The sequence below is a fragment of the Gastrolobium bilobum genome, unplaced genomic scaffold (assembly GCF_033153095.1).
Source record: "Gastrolobium bilobum isolate Gb01-03AN ecotype WA unplaced genomic scaffold, APGP_CSIRO_Gbil_v1 utg909, whole genome shotgun sequence".
Classification (NCBI taxonomy): Eukaryota; Viridiplantae; Streptophyta; class Magnoliopsida; order Fabales; family Fabaceae; genus Gastrolobium; species Gastrolobium bilobum.
In genome coordinates, this window is record NW_026895707.1 from 332,630 (window position 1) to 351,473 (window position 18,844).

Sequence of the window (18,844 nt, forward strand, 5' to 3'; positions counted from 1 at the left end):
TACTTTTAGACAATTTTCTCCAAAGAGAGAAAAAAACCAATAATTCCTATCCTCCATTTTTTAATTTTATTGTGAACAAATATACAACTTCAAGGATATTATAATAAATTGTATTATTTTATATATAAATATTACAAAACTGTCCTGTCTTCAGTATGCATCAAACACAATCAAAGTATTTATTTTATCAAAGAGTGTTTTTATTTATATGAATTTTGGGAGAAAACAAAAGTAAAGAGAGTGAGTTGAAATGTGATTTTTTTTTTTTTTATAATCTGAACACATAAGAATGGTGTAATGAACTTGTTATGTAATATCAAAATAGGTACCTCTGCATAATGATCAATCATATTGTTTCACAATTCTTATCAGGGTGATCAATTACAAATATTATTGCTATTATTAGGTCTATTAACACGCTAGAATATCCAGTATCAGTAACAAAGGAAACATAATACAACCATTCAAAAAGGCCATTATGGGAAACAAGACGGGATTTTTTTATTTTTTATTTTTTTATTTTTATTTTTAACAAAGGAAAAGGGTACAGAGAACTCAATAAAAATACAAAAAGAAAATGAACAAGGGGGAAGGGGAATGCCAAGAGTCGCTAATACTGTTTAGAAACTTACGCCAGCGAGCTTAACTTTCAAGCATTTCTTCCCAACAACTCACATATAAACGAACTCAAAGTATACATCCAAGGTGTACATTTCGCTCCAACAAGTTATATTTGATAATTTGTATCTAGTATGTAGGCAGCCCATAAACTTGTTGGAGCTCCAAATAACCGGCCATCGAACTGCGAATAGTACAAACAAACCACAGAAAACGGGTTTAACTATGGGGGGTTATTCAGAATAAATAATTATGAACAACATGATGCAGCTCTGGATCCTACGGCAGGTCTATCAACAAGAACCATCCCTGCTGGGTTTTGTGCTGGTTGCGCCCTTGGTAACCTCTTGGCTGTTTACACAAGCAATTGTAAGTCAAACAATGTATGTGTTAGAATATCTCATAATATAGCATATCTTCACAATATATTCTAAAGATATTGAGAGAGGATCATAGAGAAACCCCAATTTGTGTCAATGAGTCAGTATTTTGTTTGACATTATTACAATCAAGCAACCCAAAGTATTTGTAAAAGGAATGGACTCAAACCTATTTCATAAAATATATCATTAACATTGGCTGCAGTTTTCGCAGAGGTCTCCATGAAAAACAGACCATTTTCCTCAGCATATAAACGTGCATCCTGCATTGCCCATGAGTCACAGTTGATAAGTTGGTAGTACCAAAAATGTCACTAGTATATTGGGTGTATAAAATACGGAACTACAAAAATGCATGCAAGCTATCAATCATAAAACAAGAAATCAATCATGCTTTTAAAAGTAGATTACACATTGGACCATCTTTTGTGCTGGAAATGAAGTATTAGGACAATGAAAATTAGCAAGGTACAACTATTCTATGTACACAAGCTCAATTTTGAATCACTGTCTATAAACCTTTCAAGAAAAGGCAAAATCATTTCTGCCGCTGCGGCAGACAATATTTGTCTGCTCCAGACACAAATTTACCAGGATACGACGTCGGATCCTAGTAATTTTCTTTAAAAAAAAAAAAAAAAACTCCCATTTTTGTCTCTGTAGCAAATGTTTGCTTTTTGCCACTGCGGCAGAAAAACCGAACCCTTCAAGTAAAGCTTATCTAATTTTCATTTTGAAAAATCGCATTAACATAAAAAGACTTTATTGGAAAGCAGATAAAATCAAAGCTGCAATGCATGAAAGAAGGCACTCTACCACCATTTTTTATCATGGTGGAGTCAGTTGAATTAATCCAGCAAGTTTTATTGGAAGAGTTTATAGACAATTGGTTAACCTGGCCCAAAAGCAACTATAACAAAACAACCAATATTTTTTATTTACTAACAAATGGTTACTCATGATGCAACTAGTGAGTATACATAGCTGTAACTTGAAGATGCTGTGAACAGTTAAAGCGTTCAGCTCAAAAAAAATGTCCTGATCAGACTTGTTGTCCAGAGAATTTCATGTATTTGACAACTCAAATGCACCAAATCCTCTTTGAATAGATACTGGAAGTTAACACCGACTATTACAAAAAGATAATGGCAGCAACATAAAAATTATCAAATGTAACCATGTTTTGCATTTCAAATTTTATTAGAATAGTGCTTCGCCGTAGTTTTAGCTAATTGACAATATTGTTAAAGAAATTATAATTCTTATAGCTGAATGCCATAATAGGAAAGATGAAAACAAAAGAATACTTACTTCAGCTGTCACTTTCCTCTTATCTTCCAAGTCAGCTTTGTTACCAGCAAGAGCCATGACCATGTTAGGATTCCCTGCAACAACACCAAAATGAGTGCATTATTTGAGAATCTAATTATTTCACTACAGCTACCACAAACCCAGTATTAATAGAGGTAAGGAAATAAAAAGTAGACCATGTTTGATATAATACTTTAAAGCAAACCCTCCACTGTTACACAACACAAGCTTTACGTATTATTTCTTTAATTAGAATGTAGGTCATTCAGAGCTCAGTCCTCTGGTAACATGTACAGGAAAAATATAGCTAAATATTTATAAAAAACCATAAATATCATAGATAAATGATTTGATATACTCAAAGTTCAATGAGTGTCTCGGCAAATGGAACCTGGAATCTGCCTAACTGTTCACAATTCTCTCATGCACTAATCATTCTCACATCATCACATGTACCATCCAACCATGTTTGTTCTCTTCTATAATTTTATCATAAAACATGATTTTATAGTTTCATTGAACAATTAATGCAAGTTATTCTAGCAATCAAGTTCATAGAAAAGAGAAAAAAAAAAATTCACAAAAGGAATATTGAAGTATATGGTCAAGACTGCTTTACATATAGTTTGTATTAGAAGTTTGTAAACGGTTAATAAATAGTTTGATTACTCTTTTACAATCTATATATTTTATTTCTCTCTGTCAAAAAAGGAAGCATATGAAAACTTCTAAACCAATCAGCAAATACCTTGCTTCTGAAGCTCTTGGACCCACTTTTTAGCTCGAGTAAAAGAATCCTGTGAATGAAAAATACAAGTAATCATATCAAACCTTAGTAGACAGAAACAAATAAAATACTCAAAGCACAGTCTCTCGGTCCTAAAGAAAGGCAAATGAATATACAAACCAAAAGAAAGAACCCTGCTAGCAGAATTGATCTCCTCGTCATTTTGCTCATTTTTAACATTTGGAACCAACAATGGTTCAATGTTCCACCATTCAAACTCAATCTACAAATATATACTTTGCAAAATTTCATAAGGCATTGAATGAATTCTTTTTTTAATAAATTTCTTCCTAACATTCATGAGTTTCAATAAGTGATAGCATGGATTAGGGAGAATAAGTGGGTCCTGTGTATACAATTAGAATTAGGATTGTTCTGGAACGTCTTGTGGTAAGTTTTTGGTTAGAAAGGAACAACCAGGTATTCCATGCCAAGGTGCTTATACATGAACAACCGAAGAGGAATGTCTTCGAATAAATAATGTTGGATTTTGGCCAAGAATTAGAATTCCTTGCTTTTCCAGCTCTAGACTGGACTTGCTAACTTTGTGGTCAGAGTTTTGTTTGTCTTCATCGTAGTAAGAAATGTAGTAAAAGAAGAACTTGCTCATCCACATACTCAAAAGTCAAAACAATAAAGCTCAACCCCAACAACATAAGATTTACTATTCCCGTCGTGATTTTGAGAATTACCACGAAGTACAAACAGAAACAGGCTGCAAGATTTTATTTATGGCCCATACTTTTCCCCTCATCATGTTAAATAATGTAATGTTATTATATAAGCAACTAATCAAATTATATTGAATTTACCTATCAAAATAGGTAACCAGAAATATTCAAAGGGAAAGATATCATACTGAGCTAGTAATGTCATAAACAATGATAGCAGCAGCAGCGCCTCTGTAGTACATGGGAGCCAAGCTATGGTATCTCTCTTGTCCAGCTGTATCCCAAATCTCAAATTTTACTGTGGCATCATTTACAGCCAATGTCTGCGAAAAGAATGCTGCCCCTATTGTTGATTCCTGATTCCACAATAGACCAAATAAATTCAGCAACATAATATCCACCTGTCTATATGACTAAGGTTATGGCAAAAAATAACAACTCTAATAAACCAAAACAAATGATGTCCACACTACCATAAATAGAAGAAGAAATAATCTCTTTATTTCTCTGCCCCCAACCCCACCCACAGCTTTTATGGGATATTCTGGTACCCATCTTTTTCCCCGGACAGGTATGCAATGTAAGTTGTTAAACATTTATTGGATGTTTATTATATTTAATGGACAACTCCCAATTTTAATTTTGGATGAAAAAAATTCTCATGCATTACAAGAGTAATATATTCGGTCCATTAAAAACATAACATGGGAACAGTATAACCATACATGCTGATAGATTAAATTTAATATATTATATAATAAAATTTAAATCAAATTCGAACAGTTAAGAGCATTACACTAAAAATACTTAAGAATTTTCCCATTTTAAGCTCCAAAACTGTAACAATATCATCCTATGTTGTTCAAAGTGGAAATTTTTGTCAAACTGGGCTTGACTTTCTGTTATCAGCTGGAACTTCTCTTATATTCTCCATCATATTCATAAGTTTTAGAAACATGTTATTCGAAATTTGAAACGGGAGAACATGTTAGAGGTGTAGCTCCTCAACAAGCAGAGAAACAGAGAACTGATAGGAAGATACCAAAAACTATTCTTTATTATGCTTCTGATACCCATTTCAGATTACAACATATCTATTTATAACTATCACCTATACAGTGTACTATTATATCAGTTGCAACTTCCTACCCTCTTTTGTAAGAACATGTAAACCATTACCTAACCATTCTAACTAACCCTTAACAGAACACTTGCCCCAATGAACTATGTGTGATTCCCCGAATATTTTCGTTAACCTAAAAAACATAGGAAAATTCTAAGTAAACTTTCGAATTTCACAAGCCCCCAATCAAACAGAGAAATCAAAAAGGCGAAGGGGGGGAAATAACCTGGAATTCAAGGAATTGACCCTTGACAAAACGCAAAACAAGGCTGGATTTTCCCGCACCCATGTCCCCGAGGAGAACCTGAAATTCAATTCAGCAAAAAAAGACAAATAAATTGAGGTTATTATGAACCGAAATCGACACGGACGAAAATGAAAGGGATCGAGAGAGAGAGAGAGAGAGAGAGAGAGAGAGAGACCAATTTGGCATTGAGATTGTTCTGTCCGATCGTAGCCATGCAAGTGAATTAGACCGATCAGAAGCGAAGAACGGAAAGGAGAGAAGCTTCTAGAACAAGAAATTGAAATTAAAAAAAGATGAAGACGAAAGAAAAAGAATGAAGCCACAACTTAGCGTCCCTCTCAATTTTATTGCTTTCGCTTGCGGTGGTTGCTTGCGTGTAAACGCGCTTTTCTTTTTTTTCCATTCTATCTTTGTTTACTTTTTGTCGGTGCCAGATTCCAACATTGTTTATTTCACTTTGTGAAACACATGACCAAAAATTGGAATTTGAAAGTCATATAGCAATGTATCCTACCTAATTTGAAGTCCTAGCATGCTCATGACAACAACAAAAAAGTCAGAGTCAACGTTTTAATTGACAGATACTTATCAGCATTTAACGAAATCCACCATATTATAAATGAGGAATACTAGGTATTAAGGTAGGAAAATGAAATTCTCTTTCATACTCACATCCATAATAAAGTTAATCTGATTTTTTTTCCCTCTCTTATAATGGGTCCCACCTTTTGATTGATTGTGTATGAATATTTTCTATCTCGAGTGACTTGAGAAAAATATTGCCCATCAAGATAATGGGGTAGTCCTTTACTAGATGGTTCAAGAGTTATTCTAAAAAAAGAGAGGAGGTAATTGTGATAATATAGTAAAACCTTCGATGCATCTAAAGCTAGGCAAAAGCGCAAGAGTAAGAGTAATAACATTTACACAAAGTTATACCCAGCTAAAGTATTTTTGAAATGTTTCACTACAATGTCGTAGCAGGACTAGACATTATCAGTGTCGTCACTAATCTTGAGGTTACCAATCTCCACGTAAGCTACCCAGGTCAGTGTCGTAGCATGATGAGACGACATAAGAGGCGCATGAATCTTGACGCCACTAGAGGCGTCAAGGCTGCTGCATTCGAACGGAGGCATATCAAAAAACTGGGTCTCCCAACTTCCTTCCATAACATGGGTAGCTAGCCAATCTGCAAAGCTATTGGCTTCCCTGTACACATGAGTAACAATGAAGTGGCTATTGCCATTGCTCACCAGATCAGAAATGTTGTTAACCAGACTTGACAGAAGATGATGATTATAACACCTCGTGTTTCTAACTGTATAATTATATGTGAAAATGAGGATTAAAGGAGTAGGATCAGTGAAAATCCTGAAATTATGGCTGAAATACGTAAAAAGGGTAAAATGGTAATTTACCAAACACGTAACCCGAGACAAGAAAAATCGAGTATAATGTCTCAAATGGTAAAAATAATATCGGAAATGGATTTAAAACGAAAAATCGAGTGGATAGACAAGTTTCGGAAAATTTGATGAATAGTGATTTTATCGGTGTAAAATACTGTGTTATAATAGTACCGATAAAGCTCGAAAATATGATTAGTACGTAGGCTATGAATTTGTGGATTAAATGGGATGATTTAAGAAAGTTAATTGAAGTGTGGAACCCATTTTGTGTAAATGTTGTTACTATGGTGCTTTTGGCTCTAAAGCTAACCATGTCGATGGTTGATGAACGCCTCTAGATCAGCTTTTTATTCTATCAATGTGGTCTATTTCATTCTGATTTTTTGGAACCTTTATTTCTTGGAATTTTCTGGTTTTTATTCTTATTTCCTAGAATGATGACTTTCTGGTTTTTGCTCTGGAACTCTGTTTTTTAGCTCTGGAGCTCCAGTATAGTGGTAGTGTTGGTTGCATCTCTTCAGCTCTGTTTCTTGTCTTCGTGAGTCTGGTGTTTCTTTTTCTTTTATAGATCTGGGTTTTGGACCCTTTAGGGGAGAGTAGTAACTAAGCTTTTTGTAAAGTTGAGAAAGTATATGCAGACAAAATGAAGAATCTACCTTTAAAATGTTGGAACTGGGAGGAAAGTTTTTTTCATGATGGAGTGGGAATAAGAATTTATAGTTTCCATAGAGGGCGCCAATAAATCGCAGTGTGTTTATAGATGTATCACATAAAAGGTATAATATGTTTATATAGAGGCGTTCACGGTGACAATAGTAGAGATCAAAATACTAGTGAAGCTTTTTATGGTGTTGCATATCAAAGGGGAGTGTGTCCATGGCTTTGGTGTCACAACTCATAAAATGAATCATAAGGAGATCCAAAAGACCCTTTCTTCAGCCGAGGAAGAGGGTATATGTAGAGAAGAGAGACCACTAGAGTTGTCCATCTGCAACTAGTGTAGGGGCATGAAGTGCCTTTCTAAAAGATTCTAAAAGTGAGCTATATTATTGGATCTGACGTGTTGAGCTTATATAATAGCCAACCAAAACAGAATAAATCACATAAAATACCATACCACAAAAGTCCGTAACACATGATTGATGTTTGCTGTTTCTATAAATAGGATTACTTTTTAACTTTAGGAGGTGTTTGGCTCGCCGCTTTTTAAAAGAAATCTATGCAAATGTAAGAAGGATTCTTGAAATGAGATGTTTGGTTTAGGGTGATTTAATGAGAAAGTTATCCATCCAATTTGTATGGGTTTTTAGATTTTGGAATGGAATGATAGGTTTATTTACTGTTGAGAAAGCGTTTTGGGAGGTGGGTTTTTGTTAAAAAACTAGGTAATCTCACTGTTCACTCAAATTTTTCATTATATATTACTTCCAACCAAACATACATTTCCTAAAAGTTACCTAATTTTCTCAGTAAAGTTTTTCTCCACCAAACTATTTTTTTTAACATTTTTCTATTTATCTGACTTTATCTCACTTTCTTATCATTTCTCTATCAATTCTATTTCCCTAATATTCAAAAAATTTCACCTCAACCAAACGCCCCCTTAGAGGATTTACATAACAAAATCAAAGATGCTTTATCTATACTTTAGAATTATAAACCTAATTTTAGGAGAATTGACTTTGAAATTGCATTTAAAGTATATTTAACAATATTTTAAAAAATTATAATGATAAAGACTAATATAACTTGCAATATATTAAAATTACAAAAACACCTTGCAATATACCTCACCAGTATTATTGTTAGACTAATTTAAAAGTAAAGTTATAATTCAATATTAATTAAGACTTAAGAGGTCTTTTAACAATTTTTCTATTTGAAGATTTAAACTTTTATTATTCTGCACGATTCGCTTACCATGCCACCATGTCTAAGTTTTTCTTTTAATCTAATAATTTTATTAATCTTAAGTTTTAAAACATTCATTTTTTCACATGCTGTTTATTATTTAATGTACATATATAAATTAACAAAATGGAATAAAAATTTAAAATATATTTACACTGAATTTTTTTTCTGGGTACAATATTTACAATCAATAGTATTCTATCTAAATAAACAAATTGAAAACTTCAAACAATTCCTTGATGTCAATTATTTTCCCATTGTATTCAATTCGTGTCGTTCGTTGTTCGAATTCTAGAAGTTCTAAACATATCTATACTAACCTCAGGGATGAATTACCGAGCAGATCATATGAAGAATTGTGATAGAAGTAGGAAAAAACACTTGGAACAAATTTTATATATATATATAGGGTTTGTTTTTTCTGATGTTACTTTAGATAACTTTATCTAATGTTCATCAAAACGACGTCGTTTTGGGACATAAATCATGGTATTTTTGTAATTTTAATTTATTTCAGGGTTATAATAGTCTTTATCACTCTAATTTTTTTTTCAATCCCAAAACGACGTCGTTTCGACGAACATTAGATAAAGTTATCTAAAGTAACATCAAAGTAACATCGGAAACTTTTTTCCCATATATATATATATATATAAATTAAAAAATAAAAGTGTAAACCACAAAAAAAAAAAAAAAAAAAAACTATAAGAAACGGAGGAAAGGAGAGAGATTGGGTGTATTCCCATGCTCTAATGTCGATTTTTTTGTTTCTACAATAGTTTTCCTAACTAATCAGAGTAACATCACATGATTCCAATGATTTTTTAAGAAAGACTATGGTTACAAATTACCAACAGCAAATAACTCTCAATTATTAATTTACAAAGAAATAAAAAAAAAAAGTGTAAATTTTTCATCCCTAGCTTTGATACAAACAAAGCAGTTTGATTAGGAATGGCGCTTGTACTGGTAGATCTAAGAGCGAGGTGGGATTGGAGGCCTGGTACCCATGAAGTATCATCACCTGATCAATCCTCTTTAAGAAACATGCCCAGAGATAGCAGTCTAGCTAGGAGTACTGCACTTTACTCTTTGTGTCTCACCCATTCCCCCTCCGTAGCTTCTACAAGACTTTAACCTCTTGTTGTATGGATTCTCTGGTTTAGCAAGATCCTCCAAGCTCCTCACTTTTGCTAATGAAGTGAATGACTGTGCCTTCCCCTGGTAATACTTGGAAAGCCCTCTCCTACTAATCATTAATATCAAATTTCCAAACTTGAGAGGAATTTTAGAAGCATGCAGAAACACAAATTTCATAACAGAAATCATGAGAGGTTGAGAAAAAGAAGCTTACTTAATGGGAAGTTGTTGAAACAAAGAAGACATATCACTCAAAGGGTCAGCCGCAAGCTGATCTGAAGAAGAAGAAGAAGAAGGGGATGCTACTTCTTCAATTGAATCAGACTCGGAAGAAGAAAAAGAACCAACAAGATCACACTCATCATCAACTGTTCCTTTATTATCAGCATCGACAATCGTATGATAAACCACCTTGTTTTCCATATGCTCCATCTCTAAACGGCTAAACCTTGTTTTTCAATGCCTCGGAACTTTTTTTTTCTTCCCAACCAATCAACCACGAGCAACGATTTATATCTGGCTAGGCTAGCATTCAATGAGTGCGAACGCATGCCCACTTTTATCCGTTCCAAATCTTTGCTTTAAATGGAATCACGAGTCCACGTGTTTCCTTATAGAAGACCGAAACGGTTTACAAATCACAAGCAAAGCTATACGAAATTGGATAAGATTAATGTTTGTCTTTTATTCTTATTCTAATATTTTTATCATAAACTTCTTTAGATAGAAATAGTAAGATTCGGGTTTATCGGATTTGACATTTCTTGTCCCCCAACCTTAGCTCCACCCTTCTCTACCTAGCTAATTAAATGGTGCGTCTTTTCATGGTTTATTATTAGAAATGAAAACATAATACTAATGAATTATAGAAATTATTATTATTATTATTATTACTACGAGAAAATAACTTAAATTACGTTATTAGATGTGAGTTAATGGTGAAGAGGACTAGTAATTTATATGAGATTATAAATTTAAATTATATTAAAAAAAGACATTAAATTTCAAGGGCGAATACGTGGAATGTGAAGTATGAAAGGTGTTTGGATAAGGTCGAAGTCTCCGTAATCCATGTAATTGATATCTCCAACACCGGAAACGGAAAGTCGCTTTCTGTGGTGAGCGCGGCAATCAATGTGAGTCAGTTGAATCAATGAATTCCAGATGTTGCTATCATCCAATTCCAATTTTTTTTTTTTTTTTTTACATATTTCCGTTTTTTTTAAGTTTAGCTGTAACGTACTTAGTCATTATTTATTTTTATAATAAGATCACAATCAACTTATATTGGTGTAAGCAGAATAATAAGTTTAATGTAGAATTCTACTTATTTATTTTTATATAATTTATGATTATAATTTATTGGGCCTATTTATTAATTAATTATTATTTCTAAAAAATTACAACTGTTAAATAAAAAATTAATATTTAAATTTAATATCACTTGTTATTCTTACACCGAGATATTCAAAAATCAACAAATACAATTAAAATAAAAACATTTAAATACTATGATTTTCAAATTCGAATTTGAAAACTGATAAATAAGAACCATGCCAAAATTTTATACATTATTTTTAAAATTTCATTTAAAAAGTCTTTATATTGTTCATTTTGATTTTTAAAAAAAAAATATTTTAAGATAATTTTATTTTTTGTCTTTTAATTTGAACATATACCATTTGATTAACAATTATATTTGATCATCAGATTTGTATTTGATGTATTTATTAAATAATTTAAATAAATTACACAGTAAATTGATACTTATGTATTCTAACAGAAATAATATTATATAAAAAATTAGAAAATTTATTTAATCTAAACTGATTTAAATCAAATTATTTTTTATACATGACTTAAATTAAATTACGTAAAATTTATAAATTACACATAAACAATCAAATAATATTATAAAATAAACAATTAAATTAGGGGACTAACTTTCTTTTATTCTCTATTAACTGGTCATAAATTTTTTATAGGCAGCTAGTAACTAGAAATGTAAATAAGTTAGGTTAGGTTTTAGCTTAAATAAGTCAGATTTGTGTAAAAAAAATATTAGGTCTGACCTGCCCTGTTAGCCTGTGTAGGCCTCAAAATTATAAGTATGGCATAACCTATTTTTAAAAAATAAAAAACTTTGGCTTAGGCTTGTTAGACTGTTTAAGCCTATTACATATTCAACAATTAAAAGAATAACTAAAATAATATTACTTTATTATTCAAAATTATTAAAATAATAGTTTTATTTAAAATAAATAATATGATATAAGCTGGCTTGAAGCCTTATAGGCTCGATACGTACAAAAAAGTCTATGGCCTATTTTCTACTTATTAAAAGCCTAGATCTGTTCTATTTTACTATTTGTAATAGGCCAAGTCTGACCTACTATAGGCTAGGCCGTAGGCCGGCCTAGCCCATTTATACTCGTACTAGTAACTACTCTACCTTTTAGCTTAAAATCATTAAAAAGGTAAAAATGTTAATTTAACTTTAGAATTATTTTTTCATATTCAATCAAAATAATGATTTATAATTTATAAAGCATGTTTTATATTTTTAAATACATTAACAATAAGGGAAATATTACTCTATTTTCACATGAGATAACTTCTCTCGTGTTCTCTCATTTCGATTTTCGCACCTCACCCTTTTTTTTTCTTATAATGATGGGACCTACCCATATTATCTCTACAACATAAAATAATTATATCATGTAAAAAGAGACTAATAAAACCTTAACAATAATTTAAAAGAAAGAGATCATACCTATAACCTCTTTTGTCTTACAATCTCTTCGCATAATTTTTATTGTAATTTGACTAAAATAAAACAATAATTACAAAAATGTGAAAGTAATTAATTTGATTTTTATCGAACAAAAACAAAAATATTTGTAAAAGGCTACAAAGCAAAAGATATGGTAAATATAACCTCTCACAATTTAAAATTATATTATTTTAATTGATTTTCTATATCTTTCGCACACTAACATGATTTCTCTATCGACAAGTAATGAATTGAGTAGATTAAATATCCAAACTAACGATTTCCAAAAAAAAAAAAAAAAAAAAAAATCCAAACTAACGAGAACAAGATGAAAAATATTTCAAAAAGATTTAAAGAAAAAGAAAGCAATAATATATAGGTATTTCCTTCCTTAAACTACCCGTAAGTAAACTTAACTATAGGTATTTCCTTCTTTAAGTTAATTTGTTTTTAGAAAGATAATTTGATCGAATATCGCGAGCAAGAAAGTTAGGAAAAAAAGTAAACACACAACAAAAATGTTTTTTAAACCGAGATTCAAATTAGAATAACAATAATATATTTAAAAAATAAGAAAAATAATTTTTCAAAGAGAACAGACTAAAAAAGAAGCTCTCGTCAAAAAAAAAAAAAACTAAACAAATAAAATGTGAAACTGTAAAATAATGAAAGATAAATTGATTGAATTCACAAAAAGGTGAAACGATAGCCAAATCACTCAACATAAAAGAATAAGTATTTATAACTTGAATTTTATAAATTTATATAATTAAATAAAAAAGCCACTTGAAGATGATAAAAAGGTAGGAGCTTATCTGGAAAAAAAAGAAACAAAAATAGTGAAAAGGAGAAACTTTAAAATAAAGAAAGATTAAATCATAAATCAAGCAATCAATAAGCTATTGGTCAAATCAAACCAAACCAAACATTATTATATGTAATTAATTAGTCAATAAATTGAAAAGAACAATTTTAATTGAATTATTTTTTGACAGTCAAATGTTGAATAAACATGAAAGAAGCATTTTATCACATAAACTTATTTTTAAAAAAGATTAAAATGATAACACATGACATAAAATTTGCAATAGAAACCATACTTAATATAATAATATGAGATGACATATTACTAAACTATCAAACAAAAGGAAAATAAATTTTAGGCACTCAAACCATTCGTGTAAAATTGCATTGCTGATTGGTGCAATTTATTTTACAGCTGTTTTCAATTCTTTATGCAGAAACAATTAAAAAAGAAGGAAGGAACAGAAAAGCCACGCTTTAAATTTTCCTTATTTCTTTGAAAACATTCACCAACACCCATTATTTAAAATTAATTCCAGAAACGGATCAATGTTGTTGAACTTTTCGGTGTTGAACAAGATTCATCATTAAGCCTCCATTTACGCCTTGGATTTTCGTCCACAAACTTCGGCCAATACTTACCCATCCACGTAAGAGATCGATTGCGGGTCAGCGGGGAAACAGCCACATTGATTATTGATATGAGGTGGGACCCGAACCTGGGAGCTTCATGATTATAGATGAACGCGTAAACAATCGGAACAGTGACCAGAAGTTATTTTCCTAAATGACAGCCAACATTAAAATATAATTAACTGTTACGAGGGCAAGTTCGTCCAGTAAAATAGTGAACTCTGTATGATGATATGTTATGTTTCTGGTGGACACGTAGTTTGTTACTGCCACCTCCGATCTTTGTAACAATTAATGTCTCACCTGTCAGGCCAAGTGGCTTGCATGGAAGGAAGGTTGCTGCCCACATTAGCGAACTCTGTGTAACGGCTAGCTATGAAGCACGGATACGCATTTTTGAAAAATTTCTACGTATCGGACACACGTCCGATACGGATACGTTACGATACTCCATTTTTACGTATCTAATGGATGAATGGAATTTCAGTAATTGTTTTAAAAAATAAAGCGGTGTTTTTTTTGGGATAAAAAGAACCCAAATCGTATTAAATCTCAGAATCCAAATCAACACATCCTGACCTACACGCAAGATGCCACAACGTCATTCTTCCTCCTCCGTCGTTGGTTTGTCGTCGCCGTTCCTCCTCCGCCGTCGGCCGTCGCTATTTCTGCTCGGCTCCTCCATGGTTTCGTTGGTAGCTGTTTCTCCTCGATCTTTCTTCCTCCTTGGCTATCGGTGGGTGGTAGCTGTTCGTTGTGAGACCTCCATCCATCGTCGTTCTTCTTCCATCGTCTCTGCTCAAAAAAGGATCCTCTCACGCATGGAAGGTAAGTGAATGAAGGATAGATATTTTTTTGTCGGTGAAAGCTGTTTGACATCGTCATTCTTTTATTTGTATTGTATATATATTTTTATTATATTGGCTGAGGATGATATAATAATTGGTTTATTTTTTATATATATTAATTAATATCCATCGACCATCGTCGTTCTTTTATTTCAATTGTATATATATTTGTATATAATTATTTTTTTATATTTGTATATTCTGTTTTTTATACGATTATATTTGTATATAATTATTTTTCTTTTGTTTATATTTTTATATTATATTTGTATATTCTATTTACATAAATTTATATTGTTATATTTTGTCTATTCTGTATATTTGTATATTGTATATTCTGTTTTTAATTTTTCTTTTTTACATGATTATGTTACTAAAGTTGAGGATGGAAATGAAGGAGGAGGGAATGTGAGTTGGAAGTGTAACTTTTGCAAACTTGAATATAGAAGTTCATACAGGAGAGTGAAGTATCATTTGTTAAAGATTAAATCTAAAGGGATTGGAATATGTAAGACTGTTAAGGAGGCATCTTTGATGGAAATGGGAAAATTGGAAGAGGAATATTCTGAAAGGGTGAGGAAGAACGCACCGAGATATGTTCCTTTACCACCCACTAGCTTTTCAGTTACATCTAGTACATCTAATAAAAAAAAGAAATGATGAAGGAACTACAAGCATGAGTCCTATTGAGAGGGCTTTCAATATAGGAGAGCAGGAAGAATTAAATCATATTATTGCGCGAATGTTTTATTCTGCTGGATTGCCATTTCATTTGGCAAGGAACCCGTACTTTCAACAAGCATTCACTTATGCTGCAAGTCATAACATTGGAGGTATTTAATGTTATGAAATATTATGTTTCTTTTTATCTCATTTATTTCCTTGTTTTTAACTGTTTTCTGTTGTGACTTCAGATTATCGGCCCCCTGGCTATAACTTGTTGCGAACTACTCTTTTACAACAGGAGAAAGATAATGTTGATAGGTTGTGTATCCCTGCTCGATCTCTTTGGAGATCAAACGGTGTGAGTATTGTCAGTGATGGGTGGAGTGATTCCCAAAGGAGGCCAATAATTAATTTCATGGCAGTATGTGATGGTGCAGCCATGTTTTTGAAAAGTGTTGATTGTTCTGGTGATGTCAAGGATAAGTATTTTATCTTCAACTTGCTAAAGGAAGTAATTCAAGAAGTTGAGGTGGATAAGGTGGTTCAAGTAATTACGGATAATGCTGCTAATTGTAAGGGTGCAGGACAACTTATTGAGCAAGAATATCCGACTATCAATTGGACACCATGTGTTGTTCACACGTTGAATTTGGCTTTGAAGAACATTTGTGCAGCCAAAAATGTGGAGAATAATGAGATTACTTATGGAGAATGTAGTTGGATATCTGAAATTGTTGGCCATGTTTCAACAATCAAGACTTTCATCATGACTCATTCTATGAGATTGTCCATGTTTAATGAGTTTGTGCCATTGAAGTTGCTTTCTATTGCTGACACCCGATTTGCTTCCATGATTGTGATGTTAAAGAGGTTCAGGTTGATAAAGGGTGGTCTCCAAAACATGGTCATTTGTGAAAAATGGAGTATTTATAAAAATGATCATCAAGGAAGGGCAAGACTAGTGAAGGAGAAGATATTGGATGATGAGTTCTGGGAAAACATTGATTACATCCTTGCTTTCATTGCTCCTATTTATGATATGATCAGGTTTTGTGATACTGATAAACCTTGTCTTCATTTGGTTTATGATATGTGGGATACGATGATTGAAAAGGTAAAGAATGTAATATGCTTGAAAGAAGGGAGGATGCATGGTGAGTCATCAACATTTTATTATGTGGTGTATAATAATCTTATAGATCGTTGGACCAAAAGTTCAACTCCCCTTCATTGTTTGGCACATGCTTTGCATCCCAAGTAAGTTTTTTATAACTGTAACTTTAGTTTAATAATTCTATTTATTGGAACCATTTTGACACTTGTAATTTCCTTTTTCTTTTTGGTAGATACTACAGTGATCAATGGCTTGCTGAAGATCCAAGTCGAGTTTCTCCAGACAATGATGTGGAGATTAATTTAGAAGTAAAAAAGTTCTTCAGGAGACATTTTTCTAGTGTGGAGGAAAGGGCTACAGTAAATTTGGAGTATATCAACTTTGTTCAAATGAAGGGAGGTTTTAGAGAGTTTGAGGCTATTGAAAATCGATATACAATGAATCCCAATGATTGGTGGGGAGTTCACGGTTGTAGTGCACCTTTGCTTAAAAAGCTGGCTTTGAAACTCACTGCACAACCTTCTTCTTCATCATGTGCTGAACGCAATTGGAGTACTTACTCTTTTGTGCATTCCATGAAGAGAAATAAAATGGATCCCAAACGAGCTGAAGACTTAGTTTACATACATAGCAACCTCCGGCTCTTATCAAGAAAGAGTCCAAAATATAATGAAGGAGAAAGTCAGTATTGGGACATTAGTGGTGATGCAGTTGATACCTTTAATGATGTTGGAGCTTTAGATGGTGCTACCCTTTCCTTAGATGAGCCAGAGATGGAGGCAAATATTATTAGTAGCACTTAATATCCACACACTAGTTGAGATATTTATCAATTTTGTATGGATAATTTACTATTTGTGCCTATGATTTTATTATATTTTGTTAATGTGAAGTACACTATATTAAAAATATTATTTAATACTAAGACGTATCGGAACGTAACAAAATATTAGTATTTTTGAAGTAACGTATCGGACACACGTATCGGGAACGTATCAAAAATGCCGTATCGGTATCGGTGCTTCATAGACGGCTAGCATGCCACGTGGCTGACATACACTAAGTTCGCTGGGCAGCGAACTTGCTTAGCTTTCAATTCGCCTCTAACCATCAAATGAAATGTGAATAACCCGTCCTCTCTTGTTTGAAACAAGGGGCGCTTTTGGTTGTGTCGGTGCTTGAAACAATTTTGTCTTCTCCATATTACTATATCTCTAGAGTCCATAATCTTATATGAAGAACTACTGAACTCAATCACTTGCTGCCGTTACTCTTCAGTTTTCTGTTGAGGTCTATCCTGTAGAGGTGCTCCAATTGGATTAGTGATCGATTTCTAGGTTTCGCCGTAGATGTAACGACTATTTTTCACAGCCCTGTATAAACACCCCCTCCCTCATTTACCCCACCTGAACCCCTCCCCCCTCTCTCTCTCATTTTTCTTCTCTCACTCTCTTCCATTCTTAAGTTTCTTTCTCTTTTTTTTTTTTTTGATAACATTAAGGGGCGAAGCCCCAAGTTTCTTTCTCTTTCATTTCATTTCTTTGTCTTCATTTGAGGTTAGTCATTTATGATTTCATTAAATTTTTTACAGTTTTTTATTGTTCCTTAATTGTTGTTAATTATATTATATATAGGATGAAACATTAGGTTAGATGACATATTATTTGCTTTATTATTTTAATTAGTTTAATATTAGTAGTTTAGTAATTGCATGTTAAAGTTAGTAGTTTAATATTTTATATTTAATTAATCTATTTAATAAATTTTTTTATATGCATTATTTATTTATAGGGTTTAGGTTAGATAATTTTTATATTAATGTTGTTAAATTTTGTATTTAATAATTTGTTAATTATGCAATAAATAATAATATTGAATTAAATAAAATGATTTAGTTCTAGGATTGAAAAATAGGTTAGAAAATTTTGACATTGGCTTAGAATATGTATGTTAATCTTATTAGGTGTAGAAATTTATACTAATGTTTTATTTAATAATATTAATTGTTTGATATTATTTATAGGGTTGAAATCTAGGTTAGAAAATATTTATTTTAATGTTGTTAGGTTTTGTATTTAATAAATTCTTGACTATGCAATAATTAATATATTTGAATTAATTAACATTATTTAGTTATAGGATTGAAAAATAGGTTAGAATTTTTTTGACAATAATGTTTGTATTTATTTATTTATTTATTACTAATTAGTATTTATTTTAGCTATTATATAATTTTTGTATAATATAATATATATCTTTCTTTGTATGCAAGTATTTATTTTTTAAATATAATATAATTTAAATATAATATAATATTATATTTAATAACAATATTGATTTATTTATTTCTTAGTAATTAGTATTTATTTTTTATATATTATTTAATTTTTTTATAATATTATATAC

The 18,844-nt window shown here is 31.6% G+C and overlaps 3 protein-coding genes across 3 annotated transcripts; 1 reads left to right on the forward strand and 2 right to left on the reverse strand.

Moving 5' to 3' along the window:
• Positions 1 to 467: 467 nt before the first annotated feature.
• On the reverse strand, positions 468 to 5,541 carry LOC133292443 (ras-related protein RHN1). Its single transcript, XM_061490853.1, has 7 exons — positions 5,313 to 5,541; positions 5,117 to 5,194; positions 3,956 to 4,123; positions 3,058 to 3,106; positions 2,310 to 2,383; positions 1,168 to 1,261; positions 468 to 969 (listed from the first exon to the last, which is right to left on the reverse strand). Exons 1-7 carry the CDS (start codon positions 5,349 to 5,351, stop codon positions 869 to 871), a joined length of 603 nt encoding a protein of 200 aa, XP_061346837.1. The 5' UTR covers positions 5,352 to 5,541; the 3' UTR covers positions 468 to 868.
• A 3,735-nt stretch (positions 5,542 to 9,276) lies between these two features.
• On the reverse strand, positions 9,277 to 10,108 carry LOC133293550 (protein OXIDATIVE STRESS 3-like). The gene is made up of 2 exons (XM_061492135.1): positions 9,815 to 10,108; positions 9,277 to 9,709 (listed from the first exon to the last, which is right to left on the reverse strand). Exons 1-2 carry the CDS (start codon positions 10,030 to 10,032, stop codon positions 9,526 to 9,528), a joined length of 402 nt encoding a protein of 133 aa, XP_061348119.1. The 5' UTR covers positions 10,033 to 10,108; the 3' UTR covers positions 9,277 to 9,525.
• Positions 10,109 to 15,334: 5,226 nt separating this feature from the next.
• Positions 15,335 to 17,241, forward strand: LOC133292709 (uncharacterized). Its single transcript, XM_061491146.1, has 3 exons — positions 15,335 to 15,491; positions 15,573 to 16,581; positions 16,671 to 17,241. Exons 1-3 carry the CDS (start codon positions 15,335 to 15,337, stop codon positions 17,239 to 17,241), a joined length of 1,737 nt encoding a protein of 578 aa, XP_061347130.1.
• The last annotated feature ends 1,603 nt before the right edge of the window (positions 17,242 to 18,844 follow it).